This window comes from Mustelus asterias, chromosome 9 (genome assembly GCF_964213995.1).
Source record: "Mustelus asterias chromosome 9, sMusAst1.hap1.1, whole genome shotgun sequence".
NCBI lineage: Eukaryota > Metazoa > Chordata > Chondrichthyes > Carcharhiniformes > Triakidae > Mustelus > Mustelus asterias.
The window spans coordinates 67,343,631-67,369,222 of record NC_135809.1 but is presented as its reverse complement, the minus strand read 5'-3'; the positions used below and the strand labels follow the sequence as shown (position 1 = coordinate 67,369,222).

General features: G+C 42.5%; 1 protein-coding gene across 3 annotated transcripts in view; it reads right to left on the bottom strand.

Moving 5' to 3' along the window:
- The window catches only part of ccdc77 (coiled-coil domain containing 77), a 141,313-nt gene that overhangs the window by 54,755 nt on the left and 60,966 nt on the right, over window positions 1–25,592 (bottom strand). For 2 of the 3 annotated variants that reach the window (XM_078220315.1, XM_078220314.1), the window contains exons 6-8: window positions 7,401–7,549; window positions 3,656–3,884; window positions 156–281 (exon numbers count right to left, since the gene is read on the bottom strand). In XM_078220315.1, the coding sequence (XP_078076441.1) occupies window positions 156–281; window positions 3,656–3,884; window positions 7,401–7,549 (504 nt within the window). Of the gene's footprint in view, window positions 1–155; window positions 282–3,655; window positions 3,885–7,390; window positions 7,550–25,592 lie in introns of all 3 variants that reach the window. The other variant, XM_078220316.1, reaches the window with a different exon arrangement.

The following is a 25,592-nucleotide window of genomic DNA, read 5'->3' as shown; positions in this document are numbered from 1 at the left end:
CCACAGTTCCAGTGCCTCTATTCATCCTGTGAGATTCAATTACACTTGCAAATCTATTGTGTGATGCTTTATCACACGCTTTTTGGAAGTCAATATACACAATATTCTACAATTTCCAGAGCAGCAAAAGCATCGCAAACAACTTGCAGTCTTACCTTAAACAGCTGGTGCCCTATGTCCGTTTCTTCCCGAATCTGTGCCAGGTCATTTTCTAGTGTCACACACTGCTCCCTATACATGTCTGCCAATCGATGCGCTTGATTGACTTGTTCCTCCAGTGCCTGGGAAAGATAATTACAGATAATGCATACATTGAACACACAGATCCTGGTATCTCAAATAACAGACAAAGGTGATCTTATGGAAAGAGATGTTCCAGGTACAGGCTAGGTATATTCCAACAAGGGTAAAGATAAGAGTAAGGTAGAGTTCCTTGGAGGACAAGGGAGAGAGAGCTTATGATAAAACAAAAAAATGCATTTTGGGTACATTCTTCAAATGAGAATCAAGCCAAATACAGTATGTTGAGGGAAATTGAAGAGAAAACTAATACTGGCAAAGAGGGAATATGAGAATCAAATGGCAGTTAACACAAAAGGGGGCCTAAAATTCTTAAACAGGCATGTAATAGTAAGCGAGTAGTAAGAAGCTAGTGCAGCAGACTGGGGACAAAGAACATAATGTATGCTTGGCGGGCAGGACAAGGCTAGAATACTTAATAAGTACTTTGTATCAGTGTTTACTCAGAGGGTGGATGGTGATAAAATATCAGTAGAAATCAGAAAATGGTCAGGGTCATGGGTGGGATTGAAGTTGAAAAGCTGTTTGTGCTGGAAAAGCCAGCTATGAGTAGAGTGGATAAGTCATCTCGTCCAAATGGCTTGTATTCCTGGTTAAATGGGAATGTAGACGGTGAATGGGCTTGCCAATCTTGCTGAGATACACAGGTGATGCCAGATAGCAAAAAGCATAAGGACAGTCCTTATGACTCCTAACTGGTCAGTTTAACATCAGTGGCAGTTAAGGTTTTAGAAATGATAATCAGGGAGGAAAATCAACAGGCACTTGTAGATATTTGAGCAGAGCCAGCAGGGATTTGTTTGAACTAATTAATCAAAGCCAGCAGAGATTTGTAAAAGACAGATCATGCTTGACTGACTTAATTGATTTTTTGTGGGACAAAAAAAACTTTGTCCTTTTATCAGTGAGTAGTCATAAGGACTGTCCTTATGCTTTTTGCTATCTGGCATCACCTATATATCTCAGCAAGATTGGCAAGCCCATTCACTGTCTACATTCCCCATTTAACCAGGAATACAAGCCATCTGGACCAGATGACTTATCCACTCTACTCATAGCTGGCTTTTCCAACACAAACAGCTTTTCAACTTCGATAAAAGGAAAACAGTGGATGTTATCTGTATGGATTTTTAAAAAGTCTTTGATAAAGTACAACAGTTGGGACGCTATCCCGTTCATACCATTATATAGCTCTAGTTAGGCCACAACTAGAATATTATGTCCAGTTTTAGTCACAATATTTTAGATTTATCCAAGTGGTTCCTGGATGAAGGAGTTTAGATACAAGGTTATTTTGGAGAAGCAAGGGTCGTTGTCCTCGGAGCAAACAAGAATGAGGATATGCTTTACAGATGTGTCCAAGATTATGAGAGGTTTAGATAAGGTGGCTGATAATAAAAAGGACTGAAGGATGTAAAAAAATGGGTTGATTCTTAACTGTTTAATATGCTAATCAGATACAGTGTACATTGTCACGAAGTGATGCAGCATCCTATGTTTAACTCTTTCTTGTGCAGCTTCGTGGAAGATGTAGCTACAGCAGTAAGATGTGTTCCAATAAAGTTTGTATTTATAGGCCTTTGCAGGGTCAGTAAATATTCTAGACTAGTCTAACAATATCACGAATATCATAGGGGACGCAGATCTAAGGTTTTGAGCAAGAAATATGGAGGGGTGCTGATGATATGAGGAAGGATTTTTTGAGTGGTCATGATCTGGAACTTGCTGCCTAGGAGGGTGCTGGATGCATACAAGCAATGAGACGATAAAAGACAGGGGGCAGAGTAGGCCATTCGGTCCTTTAAGCCTGCTCTGCCATTCCATTAGATCACAGCTGATCTGATCATGGTCTTGACTCCACTTTTCTCGACTCATTATATGAATGTCATGGGGTGATGGTTAGATTTTCTCTTGTTGGAGGTGACCTTTGCCTGGCACTTGTGTGGTAAGAATGTTACTTGCCACTTGTCAGCTCAAGCCAGGATATTGTCTCGCTTTTGTCAAATTTGCACATGGACTGCTTCAGTATCTGTGGAGTTGTGAATGGTGCTGAACATTGTGCAGTCACCAGTGAACATCCCCACTTTTGACCTTGTGATGGAGGAAAAGTCATTCATGAAGCAGCTGAAGATGGTTGGCCTTCAGGAACTCCTGCAGCGATATCCTGGAATTGAAATGTCCAATGATCTCCAATGTCCACAACCATCTTCCTATGTGCTAGATATGTTCTGCTTGCAAGGAAAGCTAATTCCAAAGACTAAAAATCTCAGAGAAGAAATTTGCCTTCACCACAGTCACACAGAATCAGAATCACAGAATACTACAGTGCAAAAGAAGCCCTTAGGCCCGAGTGTGCACTGACGCAATTTCTCCACGTCTACTTCATCAGCCTCCACCATAACGTTGATGATCTTTCGGTTCTCCTCTCTCACTGAGAAAAACAGGCCAAACCTGCATCATCTTTTTCCAATCTGTTGGTTCAATTTCATTTTTGTGATATGGGGAGTGACTTGAACTGCTCGCAGCACTGCAAGTGTGCTCTGATCATGGTTCAATATAAATTAACACTTCCTCCCTTCACTCTTCCAGAAATCAATCCTAGTATTTTATTTGCACTCTATGTCATTACTGACTTATGTTGCTTCTTTTACTGGTTTATGTAGCTAATTATTACCATTTGATTTATCATTTGATTTATTGTCACATGTATTATCATAAGTGAAAAGTATTGTTTCTTGTGACCTGTACAGACAAAGCATACCATTCATAGAGAAGGAAACGAGAGTGCAGAATGCAGTGTTACAGTCATAGCTAGGGTGTAGAGAAAGATCAACTTAATGCAAGGTAGGTCCCATTCAAAAGTCTGATGGCAGCAGGGAAGAAGCTATTCTTGAGTTGGTTGGTACGTGACCTCAGACTTTTGTATCTTTTTCCTGAAGAAAGAAGGTGAAAGAGAGAATGTCTGGGGTCCTTAATTATGCTGGCTGCTTTGCCGAGGCAGTGGGATGTGTGGACAGTCAATGGATGGGAGGCTGGTGGATACAGAATGGTATCTGTATACCATTTGCTTTTCTGTGAACCATTTAGTTTCTTACCTGAAACGTAAAGCAATTCTGATTTAGAAACATAGAAGCCCTACAATGCAGAAAGAGGCCATCTGGCCCATCGAGTCTGCACCGACCACAATCTCACCCAGGCCCTACCTCCATATCCCTACACATTTACCTGCTAATCCCTCTAACCTACACATCTCAGGATACTAAGGGGCAATTTTAGAATGGCCAATCAACCTAACCCGCACATCTTTGGATTTAGGATATTTCTTGCTGGAGCTTTTTGAAACAGGGTATCCTACCTTTATTTCCTCACTTTGAATCTGCTGTATTTCATGTTCCATAGGTAACTCTCGAAGCAATTGTGTCTCAGAGTCGCAGCCTCCATTTCTTAGCTCTCTGTGCCTGTCCAACTCCTGCAATAAATGATCCTTCTCAGCCATCCACACCTTTTCAGCATCGCGACCCTCAAATTTCAGCTGCAGGAAGTCTTTGGTGCTTTCATAAAGTAGATTCTGAGTCTTGTGCAGTCTAGGGAAAATGCAAACCACTTGACACTTAGTTTTGAGAATTTGTTTCCCCTGCTTTCCAATACCAATATAGCCAAAAGTTGCAGCCTATATATTTAGGTCTTTGATCTCCAGTCCCAATTAACACCACTGAAATAGACACAATTTCTCAATATCCAATTCTGTTTAACATCCCTCCCTACTCCTGATATGATATCCACTTTTACTCAACAGACCATATGATATCTGGTTCCATTTAACACACTCATCAATATCCAGTTCTATAAACCCCTACCCAGGTCAGCACCAGATCCCTTCATAAATTACCTCTACATTTGATGGACTCCCAAAGCAAGGTCTCCTCACCTAACCTATCATCACCAATGGGTTCCTATGCTACAATTCATGTTTTCCTCCTGATGAAAAGATGAAAGTCAGAAGGGGTCTGGGGACAAATCTTGGCCTGGCCTTTCATAGAGCAGTAATTTGGCATCAAAACAACCGTTAATTACCATGAGAACATACAAAAATCAATGCGTTTTGGGATGGCAAAGGTCTACCTAAGCACGTAGCTGTATCTGTCAGCTCAGCAACTGATTCTTCTCTAACAAGTTTCCTTATCACCAATTGAACTTCTGCTACCTTTGAACTTTAGATTTAATCGCCCAAACACTTTACTATCTACTTTTGTGGCAAAGTTTACCCCTCAACTTTGCTCCATACAAAGCCAACAAACCAGTGTTTCCAGTCTTTTCCCTCTTCTTGGCATGGTGTCCAGTAACTCAATGTCTCAGTAAACAAACCCAGACCCAGTTCTTGGTGTAGATCAAATAAGGATGGTGTATGATTTGAAAGAAAATGGCAGAGCTGGTGTTCCCATGTGTCTGTTGCCCTTTTTCTTCTGGGTGGTAGCAGTTGCAGGTTTGAAAAGTCTGTTGAAGGAGGCTTGGTGAGTTTCTGCAGTGCACCTTGCAGATGTGACATACTGCTGTCACTGTTCATTGGTGGTGGAGTGATTGAAAGTGTAAGGTGGTGGATGCCTGTCAAGTGGGCTGTTTTGTCATGGTGTGTGTAAAACATCTTAACCATTATTGGAATTGCAAGGGGGGAATGGCCTAGAGGACAAGGGCAGCAGATACATAGGAACACTACCACCTGCAAGTTCTCTCCAAGCCACCCACCATCCTGACTTGGAAATATGTCGCCATTCTTTTGCAGTTGCTGGGTCAAAATCTTGGAATTCTCTCTCTAACGGCACTGTGGGTCAACTACAACATGTGGACCACAGCGTTTCAAGAAGGCAGCTCACCACTACTTTCTCAAAGGTAACTAGGGAATGGACAATAAATGCTGGCCAGCCAGCAATATCTATGTACCACAAATGGCTCGATTCCCGGCCTGGTCATTGTCTGTTTGGAGTTTGCAAATTTTCCTCGTGTTTGCGTGGGTTTCCTCCGGGTCATTGAGTCATAGAGGTTTACAGCATGGAAACAGGCCCTTTGGCCCAACTTGTCCATGCCGCCTTTTTAAAAAAAACCCTAAGCTAGTCCCAATTGCCCGCATTTAGCCCATATCCCTCTATACCCATTGTACCCATGTAACTGTCTAAACGCTTTTTAAAAGATAAAATTGTACCCACCTCTACTACTACCTCTGGCAGCTTGTTCCAGACACTCACCACCCTCTGTGAAAAAATTGCCCCTCTGGGCCCTTTTGTATCTCTCCCCTCTCACCTTAAACCTATGCCCTCTAGTTTTAAACTCCCCTACCTTTGGGAAAAGATATTGACTATCTAGCTGATCTATGCCACGCATTATTTTATAGACCTCTATAAGATCACCCCTCAGCCTCCTACGCTCCAGAGAAAAAAGTCCCAGTCTATCAGCCTCTTCTTATAACTCAAACCATCAAGTCCCGGTAGCATCCTAGTAAATCTCTTCTGTGCTCTGGTGCTCTGGTTTCTTCCCACAGTCCAAAGATGTGCGGGCTAGGTGGATTGGCTGTGCTAAATTTATTTATTCATGGGACGTGGGCGTCATTGGCTGGGGCAGCATTTATTGCCCATCCCTAGTTGCCCGAGGGCAGTTGAGAGTCAACCACATTGCTGTGGCTCTGGAGTCACATGTAGGCCAGGCCGGATAAGGATGGCAGATTTCCTTCCTTAAAGGATATTAGTGAACCAGATAGGTTTTTCTGACAATCGACAATGGTTTCATGGTCACCATTAGATTCTTAATTCCAGATTTTTTAGATTGAATTCAAATTCCACCATCTGCCGTGGTGGGATTTGAAACCAAGTCCCCAGAACATTAGCTGAGTTTGGATTAATAGTCTAGCGATAATACCACTCGGCCATCACCTCCCCTTGTCCCTTAGTTCCAGGGGGGACTAGCTAGGGTAAATGCATGAGGTTATAGGATATAGGGCCTGGGTGGGATTGCGTTCGATGCAGACTCGGTGGGCTGAATGGCCTCCTTCTGCACTGTATCGTTCTATGATTCTATAAATGAATGAAAACAAGCATTTCATTACACTCCTGACTTGTGCCTTGTCGATCTATGGGGAGTTAAGATATTGACCACAGAATTTCCAGCCACTGACCTGCTTTTGTAGCCACAATATTTATATGGCTAGTCCAGTTCAGTTTCTGGTCAATGTTGACTTCCAGGATGTTGACAGTGGGGGTTGCAGCAAAGATAATGATGTTGGATACCAAGGAGAGACGATCAGATCCTCTCTTGTTGGAGCTGATCACTGCCTGGCAATTATGTGACACGCAAGTTACTTGCCACCTCACAGTCCATTCCTGAATGTTGTCCAGGTCTTGGTGGGCATAAAAATATAAAAAGGAGCAGGAGGTCCCTCAAGCCGGTTCCACCATTCAGTACAATAATGGCTGAACCATGGCTTCAACTCCATTTCCTGTCTGCTTCCTCAGCACCCTTGATTCCTAGACACCAAAAATCTGTCCGTCACAGCCTACTCCACGGGGTACTCAAGATGTGGGCTCATCAAAGCCCTCTAATATCGACTACTTCAGTTTTGGAGAAGTTGCTAGAAGGTCAATGATGAAGCAAGTGAAGATGGCTGGGGATGGAGTGTGCTACAAAATCTGCATCTCAGGCTTCAGCTCTGAGCTGAAGTTCCTCAAAGTACACACTTATTGCAGATGTGGCTGCCCATGACCACAAATATTTTTCACAAATTGCCACATGCCACAATTGTGTCAAATTTGTTCAATAATGTGTTAACAATCCTTCAGATATTATACTATGTTAAGGTGCTATATAAATACAAGTTGTGTTGCTTTGGCTCAGCCTCTATCATTAGTTGTTTTGGCACCAATAAATACGTCCTGGGATGCTTCCTCGGAACATGCCACCTCAGGCATTACGTCTGTGACCCAATATTATTCAACACTGCACCTCAATGTGAGTGGTCTCTGTTCTTCACAAGCTTGCAGCACAACATATAAAAACAGCAGGAATAAACACTGATTAACAACAATCACTGGTTGTTGCACTCTACATTAACTAACTTGTCGGTCAGAGTTTTGATTTTATCTTTATCGCGCTCTCGCTGCACATGTGCCTCCTCCATGCGAATCCTTCTATCTTCCAACAATGCATCAATCTGCTCTTTCGCCAATTGTGTTTGTTCCTGCAACTGGGACTGCAAGGCTTCAACCTGGAGGGAGGGGTGGGTGGAGAGACACAAGAAAAGCAAACAATAAGTAGCAATATTAACACCAAAGGAATCTGTTGCAGATCAGCAACATCATAAGCACACTGAAAAGTCTGTTAAACATGGAAAACTATGGGCACAGAGTTCAAAACATACGGGGCGTCGGGAAGACTTGCTCTCGAAATCACTAAACAAACACTTTAAAAAAATCAACAAGAGTGACGAAAAATGCAAGAAAAGTCCCATATGAGGGAGCAACAGAATCTGTGAGGAACTACTCCTCCAAACAGAGATTCCGTCCCTCTTATGTTTGTTGCTCCAGCACTCCAATCACATACCAAAAGAGAAAATGCTGGAAAATCTCAGCAGGTCTGGCAGCATCTGTAAGGAGAGAAAAGAGCTTACGTTTAGAGTCCAGATGACCCTTTGTCAAAGCTTTGACAAAGGATCATCTGGACTCAAAAAGTCAGGATTCTTTAATTTAGGCCATTGTAGCAGAAAACAGCAAATTAATTAGGAAAATGATTGAGAAGGGATACGACCCACTTTCTTCTGAATCAGAACAGAAATTATGGTGAAAAATCAGACTAAAAGCGAGGCAGAAATGGCAGCAGTCATTCTTATGGCTATGATGAGAAATCGCCTTCAAAAAGAGGCAGTGAGCTTACACAGTTCCCATAAAACCTGCTCAAGAAAATTCTAAAAATGAGCCCACAATTCCAGAAGAGTCAAGTGAGGAGAAAAAAGATTGGGAAAACCTATTAGGAAAGGCAAATCGAGAGGATAAAAGTTCCCTAGCAGTAGTAAGGTGAAGCCATTGGTTTCAGTAGCACCACTCTGTACTAAAATAGTTATGGCTGGTAAAAGGAGAGAACTAACTTCTTTATCAGCCGAAGTGCCAGTATCAGTGACTGAGAAACAAATGCTGATGGACAAATTGGGCCCTTAAGCCGAAATCATCAAAATTCAGCTTTTTGGGAATGTATGGCTGAGTTGAGAGAGATCCACCATCTGACTTTGGACTATATAAGAGTTTGAATGAAAGGGAAATTGGCTAGGCCAGCATGGCAAATGTTACCCAAGGCTTTGAAAATGAGGGATTGGATACTAGCTGTAGGAGAAAGGGAGGAGGAGAGATATGCAAATTTTAAATGGGCGATAGGACGAGCCATAGGTAAGGGAATGCTAATTGGGTTAAGGTAACTTTAGTAACACAAAATCCTGACAAAAGTGTGGAAGATTATACAGAATGGAAATCAGACCTTATGTAGACAATGGAGGGATTGAAGCCCTCACTAGAGATGTGTTCCCGGGTATGCTCAGAGAAGGGTTTAGTCCAGCTTTGACTCAAATAATAGTTATGGGTATCCCGAAGGGGAATACTTTTCAAGATGTTATGAATTTGGCTATGAAAACCAAAGCTAATCAACAGAAAGATAAAATGACTCCCATACAAGTTGATCATTCATCATCCAAAATTCTTAAAACAGGATTTGCGTGTGGAAAGAAAGAACATGCTGCTTAAGATGGCCGAAACAGACCCTTAGGAAACAATCGAAATCCTAAAAGACAATGCAACAATTGTGGTAAAATGGGTCTGACATAAAACACTGTTGGGCGAAGGGAGGAGGTAGAGAAGGGCAGGGTCCCAGCAAGGTAAATCTCGAAGTTCAAACCCAAAATTGCACAGGAACACAGCAATCACCACAGACAGTAATTCAGATAACAGCAGAGGAATTACAGAGGTTGTTGGATCATAAATGACAATTAGCAGCTTTGGGAATAAGGATAAAGATCCCAGAATGTATGTAGAAGTCGTGTTAGGAGGACAAAAGTGTGTTATACTGATAGATACCGGGGTTTCTATATCCATAACAGATCTAAATTTGCTGACAACTGACCAGATCATACAATAGCGAGGAATAACTGGAGGGATTGAGACTGTGCCATTAAGTGAACCCAGTACACTAGAAATTGAGGGCAAAGAGGAACAGGTCCAGATTTGGATATGTCCAACAGAGGAAGAGAACATTTTAGGAATAGACCTGTTAGAATAATTGGGGGCTACAAATGACACCAAAGCAGATATCACTAGGTGGCGCAGATCTTACAAATGGAATCGGTGGGGACAAATGAAAGGATGTAAAATTTCCAGAATAGTGACATTCCAACAAAATTGGGAAATTGGAATATGGGGAAATTTAACAGCACAATATCTTCAGGTTTGAGCCAAACACAAACAAGATTGTGGGTATTTAGATGTTCCCCCCGCCCCCCAATAACTATTCCCAGAGATGTCCATCCCTCATGTAAACAATATCCCCTCAGACCAGAAGTAGTACAGGCAGTTAAAAACAGCATTGCAAACTTGGAGAAACAGCAGGTAGTAGCTAAAACTTCTCCAGAGACTAACTCACCTGTTTAGCCAGTAAGGAGGCAGTTATAGACTAACTATTGATTACACAGAATTGATGTGATACGTGAATCGAGAGCACCCCATAATGGCAAATCCTGCTAGTATTTAAATACAATTGGAATAGAGCAGACGATATTCACAGTACTAGATGTAGCTAATGAGTTTTGGTCAATTCCCGTAGTTGAGGAACATCAGTATAAGTTTGCATTTACAGTTGGGGATCAGCAGTACACTTGGATTCGCCTGCCACAGGGATTCCACAATAGTCCGGCAATCTTTCACAAATACATGGCACAGATAGGAGAACCTATAGAATATGCAGGAACCACCATTTTGCAATATGTGGACGATATTTTGATTGCATCAGACAGTTCAGTGACACAGTGTTTAGCTGTACACAGGGTGATTCAAATAATCCAGGGAGCAGGTCTTAAGATAAATCCTAGTAAAGCTCAGTTGGGACAGGAACAGGTGACATACCTCAGGCATGTTATACCCCAAGATAAAAAAGAGATTCCTGATCAAAAGAAAGCTATGCTAAACATGCAAAGACCACTCATTGTAAAGGAGTAAGACAAGCATTGGGGCTTTTTAATTATTGCAGGAATTTTGTGGAAGATTATGCAGAGCTTGCAAAACCCTTACAGGATTCAAAGGAAGCAGTAATGAGAGAATAAATGGGGAGAGAGAGAAAAACAGGCTTTTTCAGATTTAAAATTAGCCATGGTGAAGGCCCCAGTGTCAAGTTTGCCAAATCTTACTAAACCATTTCACATCCTTTGCCAGGAAAAAGATGGAATGCAAGTTGCAGCAGTAACCCAAGGATATGGAGACAGATGAAGACCGGACGGGTACTACTCCACCTAGTTATACTCAGTGGTGAGTGGTATGCATCGATGGGTGAGGTGCATTAGCATGCGCCTCATGGGCAGTAAGTGTTTCAGAACCACTCACCTTAGAAAATCGTCTTACACAGTCCACACAGTTGTGAAGCTTTTAGAAGTAGGGAGGCTGAAAGGAGTTTCTGAAGGAAGACGTTCAAAATGAGAAGCAATTTTTTTACCAGGAGACATGTAGAAATCAGCAGAGATAGGAGGGAAAAACCTGCAGAAGGATTAACAGTGCAAAGAACAGAACATGAATGTGCAGCAGAAGTGAATGAGGAAATGAGTGAAGGTTTAGCATAAGAACCACTCACAGGTGAAGGGGTGATCAATCTATATGCAGATAGGGCTAATAAGTATGTCAATGGTGAACCATGTACAGTATGGGCAGTGGTAAATGATGAAGGAAGTGATTGGAGAAGAACAGATTCCAGGAAGCAAATCAGTATAGGTAGCAGAGTTGATAGCTTTAACTAAAGCTTTAGAATGGGGTACAGAAAACGGGTGAACACCGATATGCTTTTGGAGTAATTCATGATTACATGACAGCTTGGAACAGGCCAGATTTTATTGCCTCAAGTGGAGCACATATACAGTATGAAAGTCTGATTAAAGATCTAATCCAAGCAGCCTGCAGTCCTTCAGAAGCAGCACTAATTAAGGTACAGGCACACAAGAAAACTAAAAGTCAGGCCCAAAAAGGAAACAGCAAAGCAGACAGAGCAGCTAAAGGTTTATTAGAACAAATGTTAGAAAGAACACAAACAGCAAATGTGGCAGCATTAGAAATTACTGATAACCCAGTCATTGATGTGAGGCAGTCCAAGAATAAGTTTCAGAGGAGGAGAAGCAAAATTGGGAAAAACAAGGGGGACAGAAAGGTCAAGATGACGTATGGAGGAGAGAAGGGAAAATAATAGCACCAGAAGCAATACAACAAACAAAGTTGTATCATGGAATAGCCCACACAAGCAGAGACAAAATGGTCAATTTAATTGGAAATTGTTGGAAGGGAATGTGAAAAATGATAGCCAAATTCTGTCGAACGTGTGTACAGTGTGCTCAAGTTGAATTAGGTCATCACTGCAAAGTTAAGGTGGGAAAACCAGCCAAGACCCAAAGGATCATGGGAATATCTGCAAATGGATTTCACAGGACCATTACTTAGCGTGAAAGGGAAGAGTTATTTTTCAGTTATCATTGATTGGTTTACTAAATGGGTTGAAACATTCCCATGTAAAGATGCCCCAGCTAAAACAGCAGCTTTAATATTGGCAAGTGAAATAATTCCTAGAAGGGGAATGCCTCTTCAGTTAGATTCAGACCAAGGTACCCAGTTTTAAGAGCAGTCTGTAGAATGCTGGGGATAAGGCAATGGTTTCACATACCATATCACCCACAGAGCTCAGGAATGGTGGAACAGATGAATCGAACATTGAAGAACAGTTTGGCTAAAGCCATTTTGGAAGGAGGAAACAATTGGGTACAGGCCTTGCCTGCAATATTATGAAGAGAGCCACTTCATCCTGAGGAACAGGATTAACTCCTTTTGGATAACTGGCAGGGCAATGCGCCTCCCAGAGGATATGACAATAAAAAGTGGGGAACTTGAAATTGGTAGAGAGGCAGTGTTCCAGTGCATGAGAAACTTAGTGGATCATTTACATTCTCTCAAAATACAGGTGATCACTCAACAGCAGCGCAGAGGTTAGATGAAACTAGCAGACACTAAAAACACTCCTAAGGTAATGGTACAACTCATGTCAGACAAGAAAGGGTTAGGAATTCAATGGGAAGGGCTTTTTAATGTAGTTGTGACAGGACAAACATGTGCCCTAATTCATGAGAAAGAGACACTGGAGGGAACTTAGGCACAAGCAAATGTCAACACTCAGTAGATGTAATCAACCAAATTTGCCTGGACCCATCTAGTAATGATCGGTCTTGCAATATTCGATCTTGCTTCAGGGGGATATACACTTATCCCTAAATGGTACCTACATGAGATATTACTTTTCTTACGATTTTTAGTATTAGTCACACACAATGAGTCTAGTATTAGCAATAACAATCAAAGTTAAGGAAGAAAAGAATCAAGAAATCACTTATTGAGGTTTTAGTAGTTTTTACTGGCTTAGTATTGGGTTAGCCAATGGCCAGGTGGGGGCACTGAAGGGGGAAGTTATTTGATTTGATTTATTGTCACATGTATTAACATATAGTGAAAAGTATTGTTTTTTGCATACTGTTCATAGAGAAGGAAACAAAAGAGTGCAGAATGTAGTGTTACAGTCACAGCGAGGGTGTAGAGAAAGATCAACTTAATGCAAGGAAAGTCCATTTGAAAGTCTGACAGCAGCAATATGTCAGAGTTATTGATGTATGTATACTGAAAGTAATTGATTTTAAACTAATATGAAGCGGGAATGATTAATAAGAAAATTCATAAGCAATCTGTTTTGATTGTATATGTTAGCTTCATCAGAGAGGTTCTGTCACTCTATTCCAGAGCTACCTAACCCTCTTGGTGATTTCCGAACAGCTGCTTGTGTTTTTGGTTATAAAATAAATGTTACGTCTTTATACAGAGATACTTGCCTCATGAGTTTTGCATTGTTTAAGTTAAAATATAATTGGTCATCTCAAAATTACCCCGCAACAGTCTCTTTCTTGGATTGTGGATGTCACTGCCAAGGCCAGCATTTATTGTCCATTCCTAATTGCCCTTAAACTGAATGTCTTGTCAGACCATTTCAAAGGCAGTAGTTAAGAGTTAACCACATCGCTGTGGTCTGAAGTCACATGTAGGCCAGACTAAATAAGGACCTCAACATTAGTGAACCAGGTTAGTTTATACAATGATAATTTAATGGTCATCATTACCAAGACTAGCTTTTAATTCCGATTTATAATTTAAGTACCACTACCTGCTGTGGTGGGATTTGAACCTTCTCTGCAGGGCAATAGCCTGTGTCTCTGGATTACTAGTCTTAGTGGCAATACCGCTATATCACGGTCTCCTCTGACTCTTAGAAACCCAGATAGCCAATGGCTTATTTGGCCTGGTCTTCCAAATGGCATGAGTGTTCTCTTGCTGACTAACAAGAGTTGTAAAGGTTTACTTATGCTCCTTAAAGCTAATCCCACAAAAAATCTTTTTGAAATATGAACATAAGAGTCATAGAGGTTTGCAGCATGGAAACAGGCCCTTCAGCCCAACTTGTCCATGCTGCCCCCCACTTTTTAAAAAAACGACTAAACTAGTCCCAATTGCTCATGTTTGACCCATATCCCTCGATACCCATCTTACTCACGTAACTGTCTAAACGCTTTTTAAAAGACAAAATTGTACCGGTCTCTACTACTACCAGTTTGTTCCAGACACTCACTACCCTCTGTGTGAAAAAAAATGCCCCTCTAGACCCTTTTGTATCTCTCCCCTCTCACCTTAAACCTATGCCCTCTAGTTTTAGACTCCCCTACTTTTGGGAAAGATATTGAATATCTAGCTGATCTATGCCCCTCATTATTTTATAGACCTCTATAAGATCACCCCTAAGCCTCCTTTGCTCCAGCGATAAAAATCTATCCAAAGATGTGCAGGTTAGGTTGATTGGCCAGGTTAAAAATTGCCCCTTAGAATCCTGGGATGCGTAGATTAGTGGGTAAATATGTGGGGGTAGGGCCTGGGTGGGATTGTGGTCGGTGCAGACTCGATGGGCCGAATGGCCTCCTTCTGCACTGTAGGGTTTCTATGATTCTATCCAGCCTCTCCTTATAACTCAAATCATCAAGTCCCGGTAGCATCCTAGTAGATCTTTTCTGCACTTTTTCTAGTTTATTAATATCCTTTCTACAATAGGGTGACCAGAACTGTACACAGTATTCCAAGTGTGGCTGTACCAATGTCTTGCACAACTTCAATAAGACGTCCTAACTCCTGTATTCAATGTTCTGACCAATGAAACCAAGCATGTCGAATGCCTTCTTCACCACTCTGTCTATCTGTGACTCCACTTTCACATAGCTATTAACCTGTACCCCTAGATCTCTTTGTTCTATAACTCTCCCCAATGCCCTCCCATTAACAGTAAAGCTTTTGCAAAAGAGAGACAAGGTTGGTACTGACATTTTAATATCAATATACCTTAATGATTTCTTGGAGTTATGTTCTATTTGAGTTTCTTTGGTTTTCGAATCATTACAGATTGATTCTCTCCAACCAATTACATTTGAGAATAAAACATCTTTATTTTTAATATGGGTGCAAAAAACCATAATTAATGTTCTTTTGGTTCACTGATTTATGTTCCAATAAAGTATGGATGATCATGAGGGCTGTATTAGCTTGGAAAACCACTGAACTGTGAAGTGTGTGTGAATTAAATCATTCATTATCTGATGGTTAGCTTAGTGTTGCAGTATTAATTGAGTGTATTTTTTTTAACATAGAAACATAGAAGATAGGAGACAGGATTACTCCTTGTGCCATGTGCCAGTGAGGCTGGGAATAGGAAGATAGTGCAGCTCAACACGTGGCTAAACAGCTGGTGCAGGAGAGAGGGTTTCAGATAACTGGACCATTGGGGTCCCTTCAGGGGCAGGTGGGACCTGTACAAGAAGGACGGGTTGCATCTAAACTGGAAAGGCATAAATATTCTGGCAGGGAGGTTTGCTAGTGTCACACGCGAAGACTTAAACTAGTTTGGCAGGGGGGTGGGAATCAAAGCAAAGATGAATTAACTGAAGGGGAACCAGAGAGTAGGGCCAGTAAGATTCAGAGAAACAGCAGACAGGGTGTAGTTGCTAATCAAAGAGGGTCTGGTCGACTGAAGTCCATTTGTTTCAATGCGAGAAGTGTAGCAGGTAAGGCAGATGAACTTAGAGCTGGATTGGTACTTGGAACTATGATGTTGTTGCTATTGCAGAGACTTGGTTAAGGGAAGGACAGGATTGGCAGCTTAACATTCCAGGATACAGATGTTTCAGGCGGGATAGAAGGGGATGTAATAAGAGGGGTGGGGGAGTTGCACTACTGGTTAAGGAGAAGATACAGTAAGAAGTTTAACAACACCAGGTTAAAGTCCAACAGGTTTATTTGGTAGCAAAAGCCACACAAGCTTTCGGTACTGGTGGATAAGGAGAAGATCACAGCTGTACTGCGGGAGGACACCTCTGAGCGCTCATACACTGAGGCAATATGGGGAGAGCTCAGGAATAGGAAGGGTGTAGTCACAATGTTGGGGGTTTACAAAAGGCCGGCCAACAGCCGTGGGAGATAGAGGAACAGATGTGTAGGCAGATTTTGGCAAGGTGTAAAAGTAACAGGGTTGTTGTGGTGGGAGATTTTAACTTCCCCTATATTGACTGGGACTCACTTAGTGCTAGGGGCGTGGGTGGGGCAGAGTTTGTAAGGAGCATCCAGGAGGGATTCTTGAAACAGTACGTAGATAGTCCAACTAGGGAAGGGGCCATACTGGACCTGGTATTGGGGAATGAGCCTGGCCAGGAGGTTGACATTTCAGCAGGGGAGCAGCTCGGGAACAATGACCACAATTCAGTAAGCTTTAAGGTACTGGTGGATAAGGAAAAGATTTTTGAGGGCAAATCAACATTTGGCATGTGGGATGCTTTCAAGTGTAATTTGATAGGGATTCAAGACCAGCACATTCCTGTAAGGATGAAAAATAAGTACAGCAAATTTTGAAAACCTTGGATAACAAGAGATATTGTGAGCCTAGTCAAAGAGAAAAAAGAAGCATTTGTCAAGGCTAGGAGGCTGGGAACACACGAAGCAAGTGTGGAATACAAGGACAGTAGAAAGAAACTTAAGTAAGGAGTAAGGAGGGCTAAAAGGGATCATGAAAAATCACTGTCCAGCAGGATTAAGGAAAATCCCAAGGCTTTTTATACATATATAAAGAGCAAGAGGGTGGCCAGGGAGAGGGTTGGCCCACTCAAGGACAGGGGGAGGGAATCTATGTGTGCAGCCAGAGGAAATGGGTGAGGTATTAAATGAGTACATTGCGTCAGTATTCACCAAAGAGTAGGACTTGGTGGATGATGAATCCGGAATAGGGTGTGTAGATAGTTTTGAGTCATGTTGAGATCAAAAAGGAAGAGGCATTGGGGTTCTTGAGAAATATTAAGTTGACAAGTCCCCAGGGCCTGGGGATATACCAAAAATACTGAGAGGGGCAAGAGAGGAAACTGCTGGGGCCTTGAGAGAAATCTTTGTATTCTCACTGGCTACAGGGGAGATCCCAGAGGATTGGAGATTAGCCAATATTGTTCCTTTGTTTAAGAAGGGTAGCAAGAATAATCCAGGTAATTACAGGCCGGTGAGCCTTACATCAGTGGTAGGGAAATTATTGGAGAGGATTCTTCGAGACAGGATTTACTCCCACTTGGAAATAAGTGGATGTATTAGCGAGAGGCAACATGGTTTTGTGAAGGGGAGGTCATGTCTCACTAACTTGATCAAATTTTTCGAGGAAGAGACGAAGATGATTGATGAGGGTAGAGCAGTGGATGTTGTCTACATGGACTTCAGTAAGGCCTTTAACAAGGTCCCTCATGGCAGACTAGTGCAGAAGGTGAAGTTGCATGGGATCAGAGGTGGGCTGGCAAGGTGGGTACAGAACTGGCACGGTCATAGAAGACAGAGGGTAGCAGTGGAAGGGTGTATTTCTGAGTGGAGGGCTGTGACAAGTGGCATTCCTCAGGGATCAGTGCTGGGACCTTTGCTGTTCGTAATATATATATATATATAAATGATTTGGAAGAAAACATAAGTGGTTTGATTAGTAAGGTTGCGAATGACACAAAGGTTGGTGGATTTGCGGATAGCGATGAGGACCATCAGAGGATACAACAGGATGTAGATCGATTGGTGGCTTGGGCGGAGAGATGAGAGATGGAGTTTAATCCGGACAAATGTGAGCTAATGCATTTTGGAAGGTCTAATACAGATAGGAAATATACAGCAAATGGCAGAACCCTTAAGAGTATTGATAGGCAGAGGGATCTGGGTGTACAGGTACACAGGTCACTGAAAGTGGCAACGCAGGTGGAGAAGGTAGTCAAGAAGGCATATGGCATGCTTGCCTTCATCGGCCGGGCTATTGAGTTTAAAAATTGGCAAGTCATGTTACAGCTTTATAGAACCTTAGTTAGGCCACACTTGGAATATAGCATTCAATTCTGGTCGCCACACATGTCACCACCGACCTGGGGAAAAGCTTCCCACTGTTCACCCTATCTATGCCTTTCATAATTTTATACACCTCTATTAAGTCTCCCCTCATCCTCCGTCTTTCCAGGGAGAACAACCCCAGTTTACCCAATCTCTCCTCATAACTAAGCCCCTCCATACCAGGCAACATCCTGGTAAACCTCCTCTGTACTCTCTCCAAAGCCTCCACATCCTTCTGGTAGTGTGGCGACCAGAACTGGACGCAGTATTCCAAATGCAGCCGGACCAATGTTCTATACACCTGCAACATCAGACCCCAACTGTTATACTCTATGCCCCGTCCTCTAAAGGCAAGCATGCCATATGCCTTCTTCACCACCTTCTCCACCTGTGACGTCACCTTCAAGGATCTGTGGACTTGCACACCCAGGTCCCTCTGCATATCTACACCCTTTATGGTTCTGCCATTTAGCAGAAGGATGAGGCGGCTTTGGAGAGAGTACAGAAAAGATTTACCAGGATGTTGCCTGGTATGGAGGGCATTAGCTATGAGGACAGGTTGGAGTAACTTGGTTTATTCTTACTGGAACGAGGTTGGGGGGCGACCTGATAGAAGTCTACAAGATTATGAGGGGCATGGACAGTGTGGATAGTCAGAAGCTTTTTCCCAGGGTGGAAGAGTCAATTACTAGGGGGCATAGGTTTAAGGTGCGAGCGCAAGGTTTAAAGGAGATGTACGAGGCAAGTTTTTTTTTTTACACAGAGGGCGGTGGGTGCCTGGAACCCGCTGCCGGGGGAGGTAGTGGAAGCAGATACGATAGTGAGTTTTAAGGGGCGTCTGGACAAATACATGAATAGGATGGGAATAGAGGGATAAGGTCCCCGGAAGGGTAGGGGGTTTTAGTTCAGTGGGGCAGCATGATTGGTGCAGGCTTGGAGGGCCGAAGGGCCTGTTCCTGTGCTGTTAATTTTCTTTGTTCTTTGTAGGAGCAGAAGGAGGCCATTTGGCCCTTCGAGCCTGCTCCGCGATTCATTATGATCATGGCTGATCGTCCAACTCAATAGCCTAATCCTCCTTTTTCCCCATAACCTTTGATCCCATTCGCCACAAGTGCTTTATCTAGCTGTCTCTTGGATACATTCAATGCTTTGGCATCAACTATTTCCTTTAGTAATGAATTCCACAGGCTGACCACTCTTTGGGTGAAAAAATGTCTCCTCACCTCCGTCTACCCTGAATCCTCAGACTGTGGCTCCTGGTTCTGGACTCCCCCACCATCTGGAATATCCTTTCTGCATCTACCCTGTCTAGTCCTGTTAGAATTTTATAAGTCTCTATGAGATCCCCCCCCTCATTTGTCTGAACTCCAGCAAAAACAATCCTAACCTAGTCAATCTCTCCTCATATATCAGTCCTGCCATCCCCGGAATCTGCCTGGTAAACCTTCGCTGCACTCCCTTGAGAACAAGAATATCCTTCCTCAGAATAGGAGACCAAAACTGCACATAATACTCTAGGTTTGGCCTCACCAAGGCCCTGTATATTCACAGTTGAACATTTGGAAGTCAGTATCCTGAATGTGTTGATCAGCACTCACTTTAAACCGACGTATACGGGCAAAAGAATGTAGGAATTCTTTCTCTTTTCAAGTATGCATTCATGTTAATCTTGTTCTAGAAACATGGATCACCTTCATTGGAGGTACATTGATCCAGTTTGTGAGGCTCTTTAGGAATATTCTTCATTGTCTACTCCGATTTCTTTTACCATCAACCTTTCACATCAGCATCAGACTTTCTAAATCAAGATTTCTTATTAAGTTCCCAAGAAATTCCAACTGTCTCTTCCTGATCTTGGTCAGCAGAGTGCTTTTAGTCTCAGATTTTACAAGCATCTCTTCATTGGTCTGTGACTTGTCCAAGATATCTTTATTATTCACTTCAAAGGTGCAATTCTGCAACTTCATGTCTTCTCTTGCTTCACTGATTGTCCAAAAGTCACTTTTGTATGTCAAAATTGGTGATATATAACATTTCAAGATCCTCAGCTTTGATTTCATGGCTAAATTTCTTAGAAGAAATTTAGCCATGAAATTGATCTTAACATGAATTTGATCTTAATCCTTTCCCTTTTTTGAAATCTTCGGCCATTTCAATCCTTTGTCTTATTTCTTGGTTACACTTCGAATCCGATGTTAACATACTTGCTAGGTAACAAAATTGGACAGCCTGTCCAACTCTTCATTTTTCACTGTGATCCAACATTCTATTCTGGTAGGATTTTCTTTTGCCACCACTCGGCATTTTTACAAATTATGCTCTGCCCTTTCTACTCACTGGTGTTACTAGGGGAGGTTGATCTCCTGTCTGAGAACTGTCTGAACTCGCAATCACTCACAGAGAAGTACCTCCCTTAATAATATGTTAAAAAGTGCGAGAGAAGGGGAATTACCTGCACTTCAACAACTATTAGTGGTCAATTGAAAATAACTACCTGAGACACTCTCTGGAAAAAAACAAGTAACACTTTTTTTAGTCTAACACTAAACAAGATAACTGAACTAGTAACAAACCAAACAAAATACTATTCTAATGGAATGCTGTTTAATTAAACCCAATTCGCACTTATTAACAAAAAGAATTAAAAAATAATTTTTAGTCACTCTCAAATTTCATTCAGGTTTGTCGTCTTCTGGGACCTTCTGTCTTCTTTGCGGATTTTCTTCTGTGTTCTGCTGGTACCTTTACAATTGAGATAAGGCGTTCTTTTAAGACTTAAACGTGGCTGTTACCATGTGCAGACCATTTGTCTGTGTCTCTGATGCGCGTTCTCACACACGAGGCTTGAGATGCTCAAGGAAATAAAGGCTTTTATTCACTGTTACAACGAAGCTACCATGTATAGTACACGATCCCAGACTGAGAGGTCCCAGACAGAGCAGTGACCTTTATACCTCTCCCAGGAGGCGGAGCCCGACTGGGATGTACCATAATAACTATAATAAAGGTGTAACAGCCCAACCCTAACCCCAACAGCAACAAGTAGAACAACCCATCCCTAACCCCAACAGCAACATATATACATACTCGTAGTACTGGCCAGACCCTGGCTCAGTACTATCTAGTGAGAACCAACGATGGTTCACCACAGTCTCTCTAAGCTGTTACTTGGCAGGTGCTGTCAGGCAGTCTTCTGGCAGTTTGGAGCTGGGCGCTATGGTCTTTATATCCCCGATGACATACCAAAACCCGCACAATAGGTTTAGTTTACAGGTTATCAAAACATCAAATTCAAATCTAATAGGCTGCTGCTATTCAAATGTTTATTTCAAATTGATTGGTTAAAATTCAAAAATGTGCTGTGGATCAAATGCCTCATGTTGCCAAGGCAACCTTGTTGCTTTTGCCTCTGATACATTGTTTCAGTCTGTATCTGCATCTCATAATTTCCTAAGCATAGCAAAAAAGTCTATCTTTTTTCAAATAGACAATGCAGTTTTATAACACTTAGCATTTTATGTTTTTTTATAATTTTACAAACACTAACTTCACCACATCTCTCCTCTTAAGAAAAAAAATGAACCATCATCATGAAAAGATAGCTTCATTTTTTTCTGCCTTTTAAACTCACGATAAAGCATCCACAATAACATTTACACGACCCGCAACATGTACAATCTGTGAATTAAATGCTTGTAACATAAGACTCCAACCAAATAGTCTGGCGTTCTTGTCCTTGAATCTTTCCAGAAATGTCAAAGGATTGCGATCGGTGTACACAATTGTCTCTGATGCTTTGTTTGTAACGTGAACATGAAAATGTTGTAAGGCCATTATTAAACTCAATAACTGCTTTTCAATTGTGGAATATTTTGTCTGGTGGATATTGAGTTTTTTTCAAAAAATATCTGTTTGGCCTTTCAATTATATAATCATCCTCCTGTGACAACACAGCTCCAACATCTACATTGCTGGCATCAAAGGCAACTTTAAAGGGTTTCAAAAAGTTCAGTGTGGCTAAAAGAGATCCGGTAGTTAACACTGTTTTCAAATTCTCAAATGCCTCCTGGCATTGCACTGTCCATCGAAATTTCATGTTCTTTTTTAACAAATCCGTCAACGGTGCCACTATGCTATTAAAGTTTGGTACGAATTTTCTGTAGAATCCGCTCAATCCCAAAAATCGTAGAAGTTCCTTCTTCGATGATGGTCTTGGAAATTCCTCGATGGCCTTCACCTTTATGTTTCTTGGTGTCATCCGTCCGTCACTTCCGCCTTCGCAAATTCTGTTTTTGCCAAGTTTATGATCAACTTTGCCCTCCGTAGTCTCTCGAAGAGCTCTGCCAAATGCTCCATGTGATCTTTCCATGAGTCACTAAAGATCACTAAGTCATCTATGTAAACAGCACAATTAGTCAATCCTGCAACAAATCTGTTCATAAGCCTTTGAAAAGTAGCTGGTGCGTTTTTCATCCTAAAGGGCATTACTTTAAATTTATATAGCCCATTTGGGGTAACAAAAGCAGAAACTTATTTTGCTCTCTCTGACAAAGGCTCTTGCCAGTAACCGCGAAGCAAGTCCAACTTTGCGTCGCAAGTAGCTTGTCCTACTTTTTCCACACAACCTTCCAGCCTTGGAATTGGTTATGGATCAGATTTAGTCACAGCGTTGACCTTCCGATAATCTAAGCAGAATTGTTGAGCACCATCAGGTTTGGGGACCAACACGAGCGGCGAACTCCACTCACTTTCGCTTCCACTTCCTTCTGAACCTGCGCTGCTTTGAGAGGATTGAGTTGATAGGGGTGTTTTATCAGAACAGCATTCTCTATGTCAACCTCATGTACGATATCATTGGTCCCCCCTATTCTATTTTGACATAAGTCCTCATAATACTGTAACAAGTCTTTCAATTTAGTTCTCTGTTCCTGAGACAGATAGTTCATTACCCTGGTCCATTCCTTAAGGACTTCTTCATTATTCAATTTATTCTGAGGCATGTCAAAATCTACATCATCTGGACTCAGAGCTCCCCATGGCCAGGGGACAAGCCCCTGGTACCCACCTCGCCCAAGTACCGTCTAATTGCACCGGTAATGATGGTGATAATATAAAAACAAAAAGGTAGAGGAACGCCGCTGGAGAACCAATTGAGCACCCAAGCAGACCAGGCTATAAACTAGCGAGTGGAGAAAAGATAGAGAGAAAGAGAGACAGCGGAGGAGAGAAAAGAAAGAGAGTGAGAGGGAAAAGAGAAAAGTTCTCATGCTGGTCCCCACACCTCAGCAGGGTGGACAGCCGTACTCAGGTAAAGGGCCAGGATGCGTCCACCATGGGGGGGGGGGTTCTGTGGGAGTACCCAGGGTCCTGGGGCCATCGGGTATCTACTCACCTAGCACCAACTGCAGCATCCCAACATGCACTTTGAATAATTGCCAGGTCTTATAGAACCTAGCAGTGGACCCATGTCGCATGCACCTCATCTTCTCTAGATTAATGGTAGGTACTACCTCCTTCACCCACTGTGAGTGCGTTGGGGATGCACCTGATTTCCACTTAAACAGGATTAGTTGTCTTGTCATGAGCGTAGTAAAGGCTACAAAATCCGCTTGGAATTTCGGCACCAACGGATTTAAAGGAACTACCCCAAACAGAGCAGCCTGGGGGGAAGCACTTACGTCCTGATTGAATGTTGCCGCAATTGTCTGAAATATTGATGTCCAGTAGTTATAGTGACGGACAAGCCCAGAGCATATCTAAAAAGGTATGGGAGCTTGCCGGCTCACTCTTATTCAAGTTAAACTTGTACCCCGAAACACAACCAAACCTCTCTAGTATAGATAAGACTTCGGGAATCGAATTGGACGGGTCGCCGACATACAATAGTAGGTCGTCCGCATACAATGATACTCTCCGCTCGATTCCCTCCTGACCAATCCCCACCACTCGTTTGCTGTTGCAAAAAGCCGCAGCAAGAGGTTTCATAGCAATGGCAAATAACAGGGGGAGAAGGGGCATCCTTGCCTAGTATCCCGGGACAAAGGGAAAACAGCTGCATGCACATTGTTTGTCCAGACCGAGGCTAGAGGGGTGGAGTACAGTGTTTTGATCCAGGAGATGAGTTTTGGGCTGAACCCGAGCCTCCCAAGAGCATAAAATAAATAGTCCCACACCACTCGATCAAAAGCTTTTGCAGCGTCCAGCGAGATTAACATCTCTGGTAGCTTGGAGGTGGTAGGCACATACATAATGTTAAACAGCTGCCGAATATTCGAGTACATATATCTATTTTTAATGAACCCAGTCTGGTCAGGGGAGATGATAGAGGGCAGAATGTCTTCCAAGCGAATAGCCCGAATCTTAGAGGTCAGTTCGAGATCCACATTCAGCAATGAGATCAAATTGCGGGTCTTTATTCTTTTTAAGGATAAGCGAAATTGCCGCTTGCCTCAAAGTCTGTGGGAGAGCGGTTCTCATATGATTCATTGATCAGGCGCAGTAGCAGGGGAGCCAACCTATCTATAAATGTTTTGTATAATTCGATGGGGTACCCATCTGGTCCCGGACATTTCCCACTCAGCATAGTTCTGGCTGCCCTAACAATTTCTTCAATGTTGATTGGTTTCTCCAGTGCCATGGCCCCTCCCCTGTCCACCACGGGGAGGTTCAGTGCCCCATAGAACTCCTGAAAGTCCCCTCATTGGGAGTATTCTCCAAGCTATAGGGGGTTTAGTAAAAGTCCCTAACAGTTCATTTATTCGCTGGGTCAGTAGAGACCCCATTCGGAGTCTGCATTTGTAATATTAGACTTTTGGCAGAGAATTGGCGCAGCTGATGAGCTAGTAGCTTGCTTGCCTTGTCCCCATGCTCATAGTGTGTATACTTAGATTTGAACAGCATCTCTTCCGCTTGAAGTGAGGACAAGGTTTCAAAATCTGCCTGTAGTAATAAACGTTCCTTATATACCTCTGGGGACGGGCCCACAGTGTATGTGGCATCAACTTGGGTGAAACATCCCAGCAATTCCAATAACCTCCTCCCCCTCTGCTTCACCTCGTGCGCTGAATAAGATATGATCTGGCCCCTTAAATAAACCTTCAATGTCTCCCAAAGGTAGCTGCTGAGACTCCCGGAGCATCATTAAACTCAAAGAAATCATCGATCTGGGTTAACAGAAATCTAACAAATTCATCATCAGAGAGCAGACAAGTATTAAATCGCCAAGGCGTGCGGGGCCCCACCCTCCTCCCCAATACCAAGTCCATTGTCAAGGAAGCATGGTACAAGATTACAATGGTTTCGTAGGAGCATGAGCACACAGTCGGGAGCAACTTATTATCTGCCAAAAAGTAATCTATATGTGAATACGTTCGGTGGACAGGTGAAAAAAAAAATTCCCTACTAGTTGGGTTAAGAAACCTCCATGGGTCTGACACCGCGTATTCTGTGAGAAATTATTTAATAATTTCTGCTGACTTTGAAGATACAGCGGTCCTGGTGGAGGAGTGGTCCAGGGCAGGATTCAACCAACAGTTGAAATCTCTGCCCAGT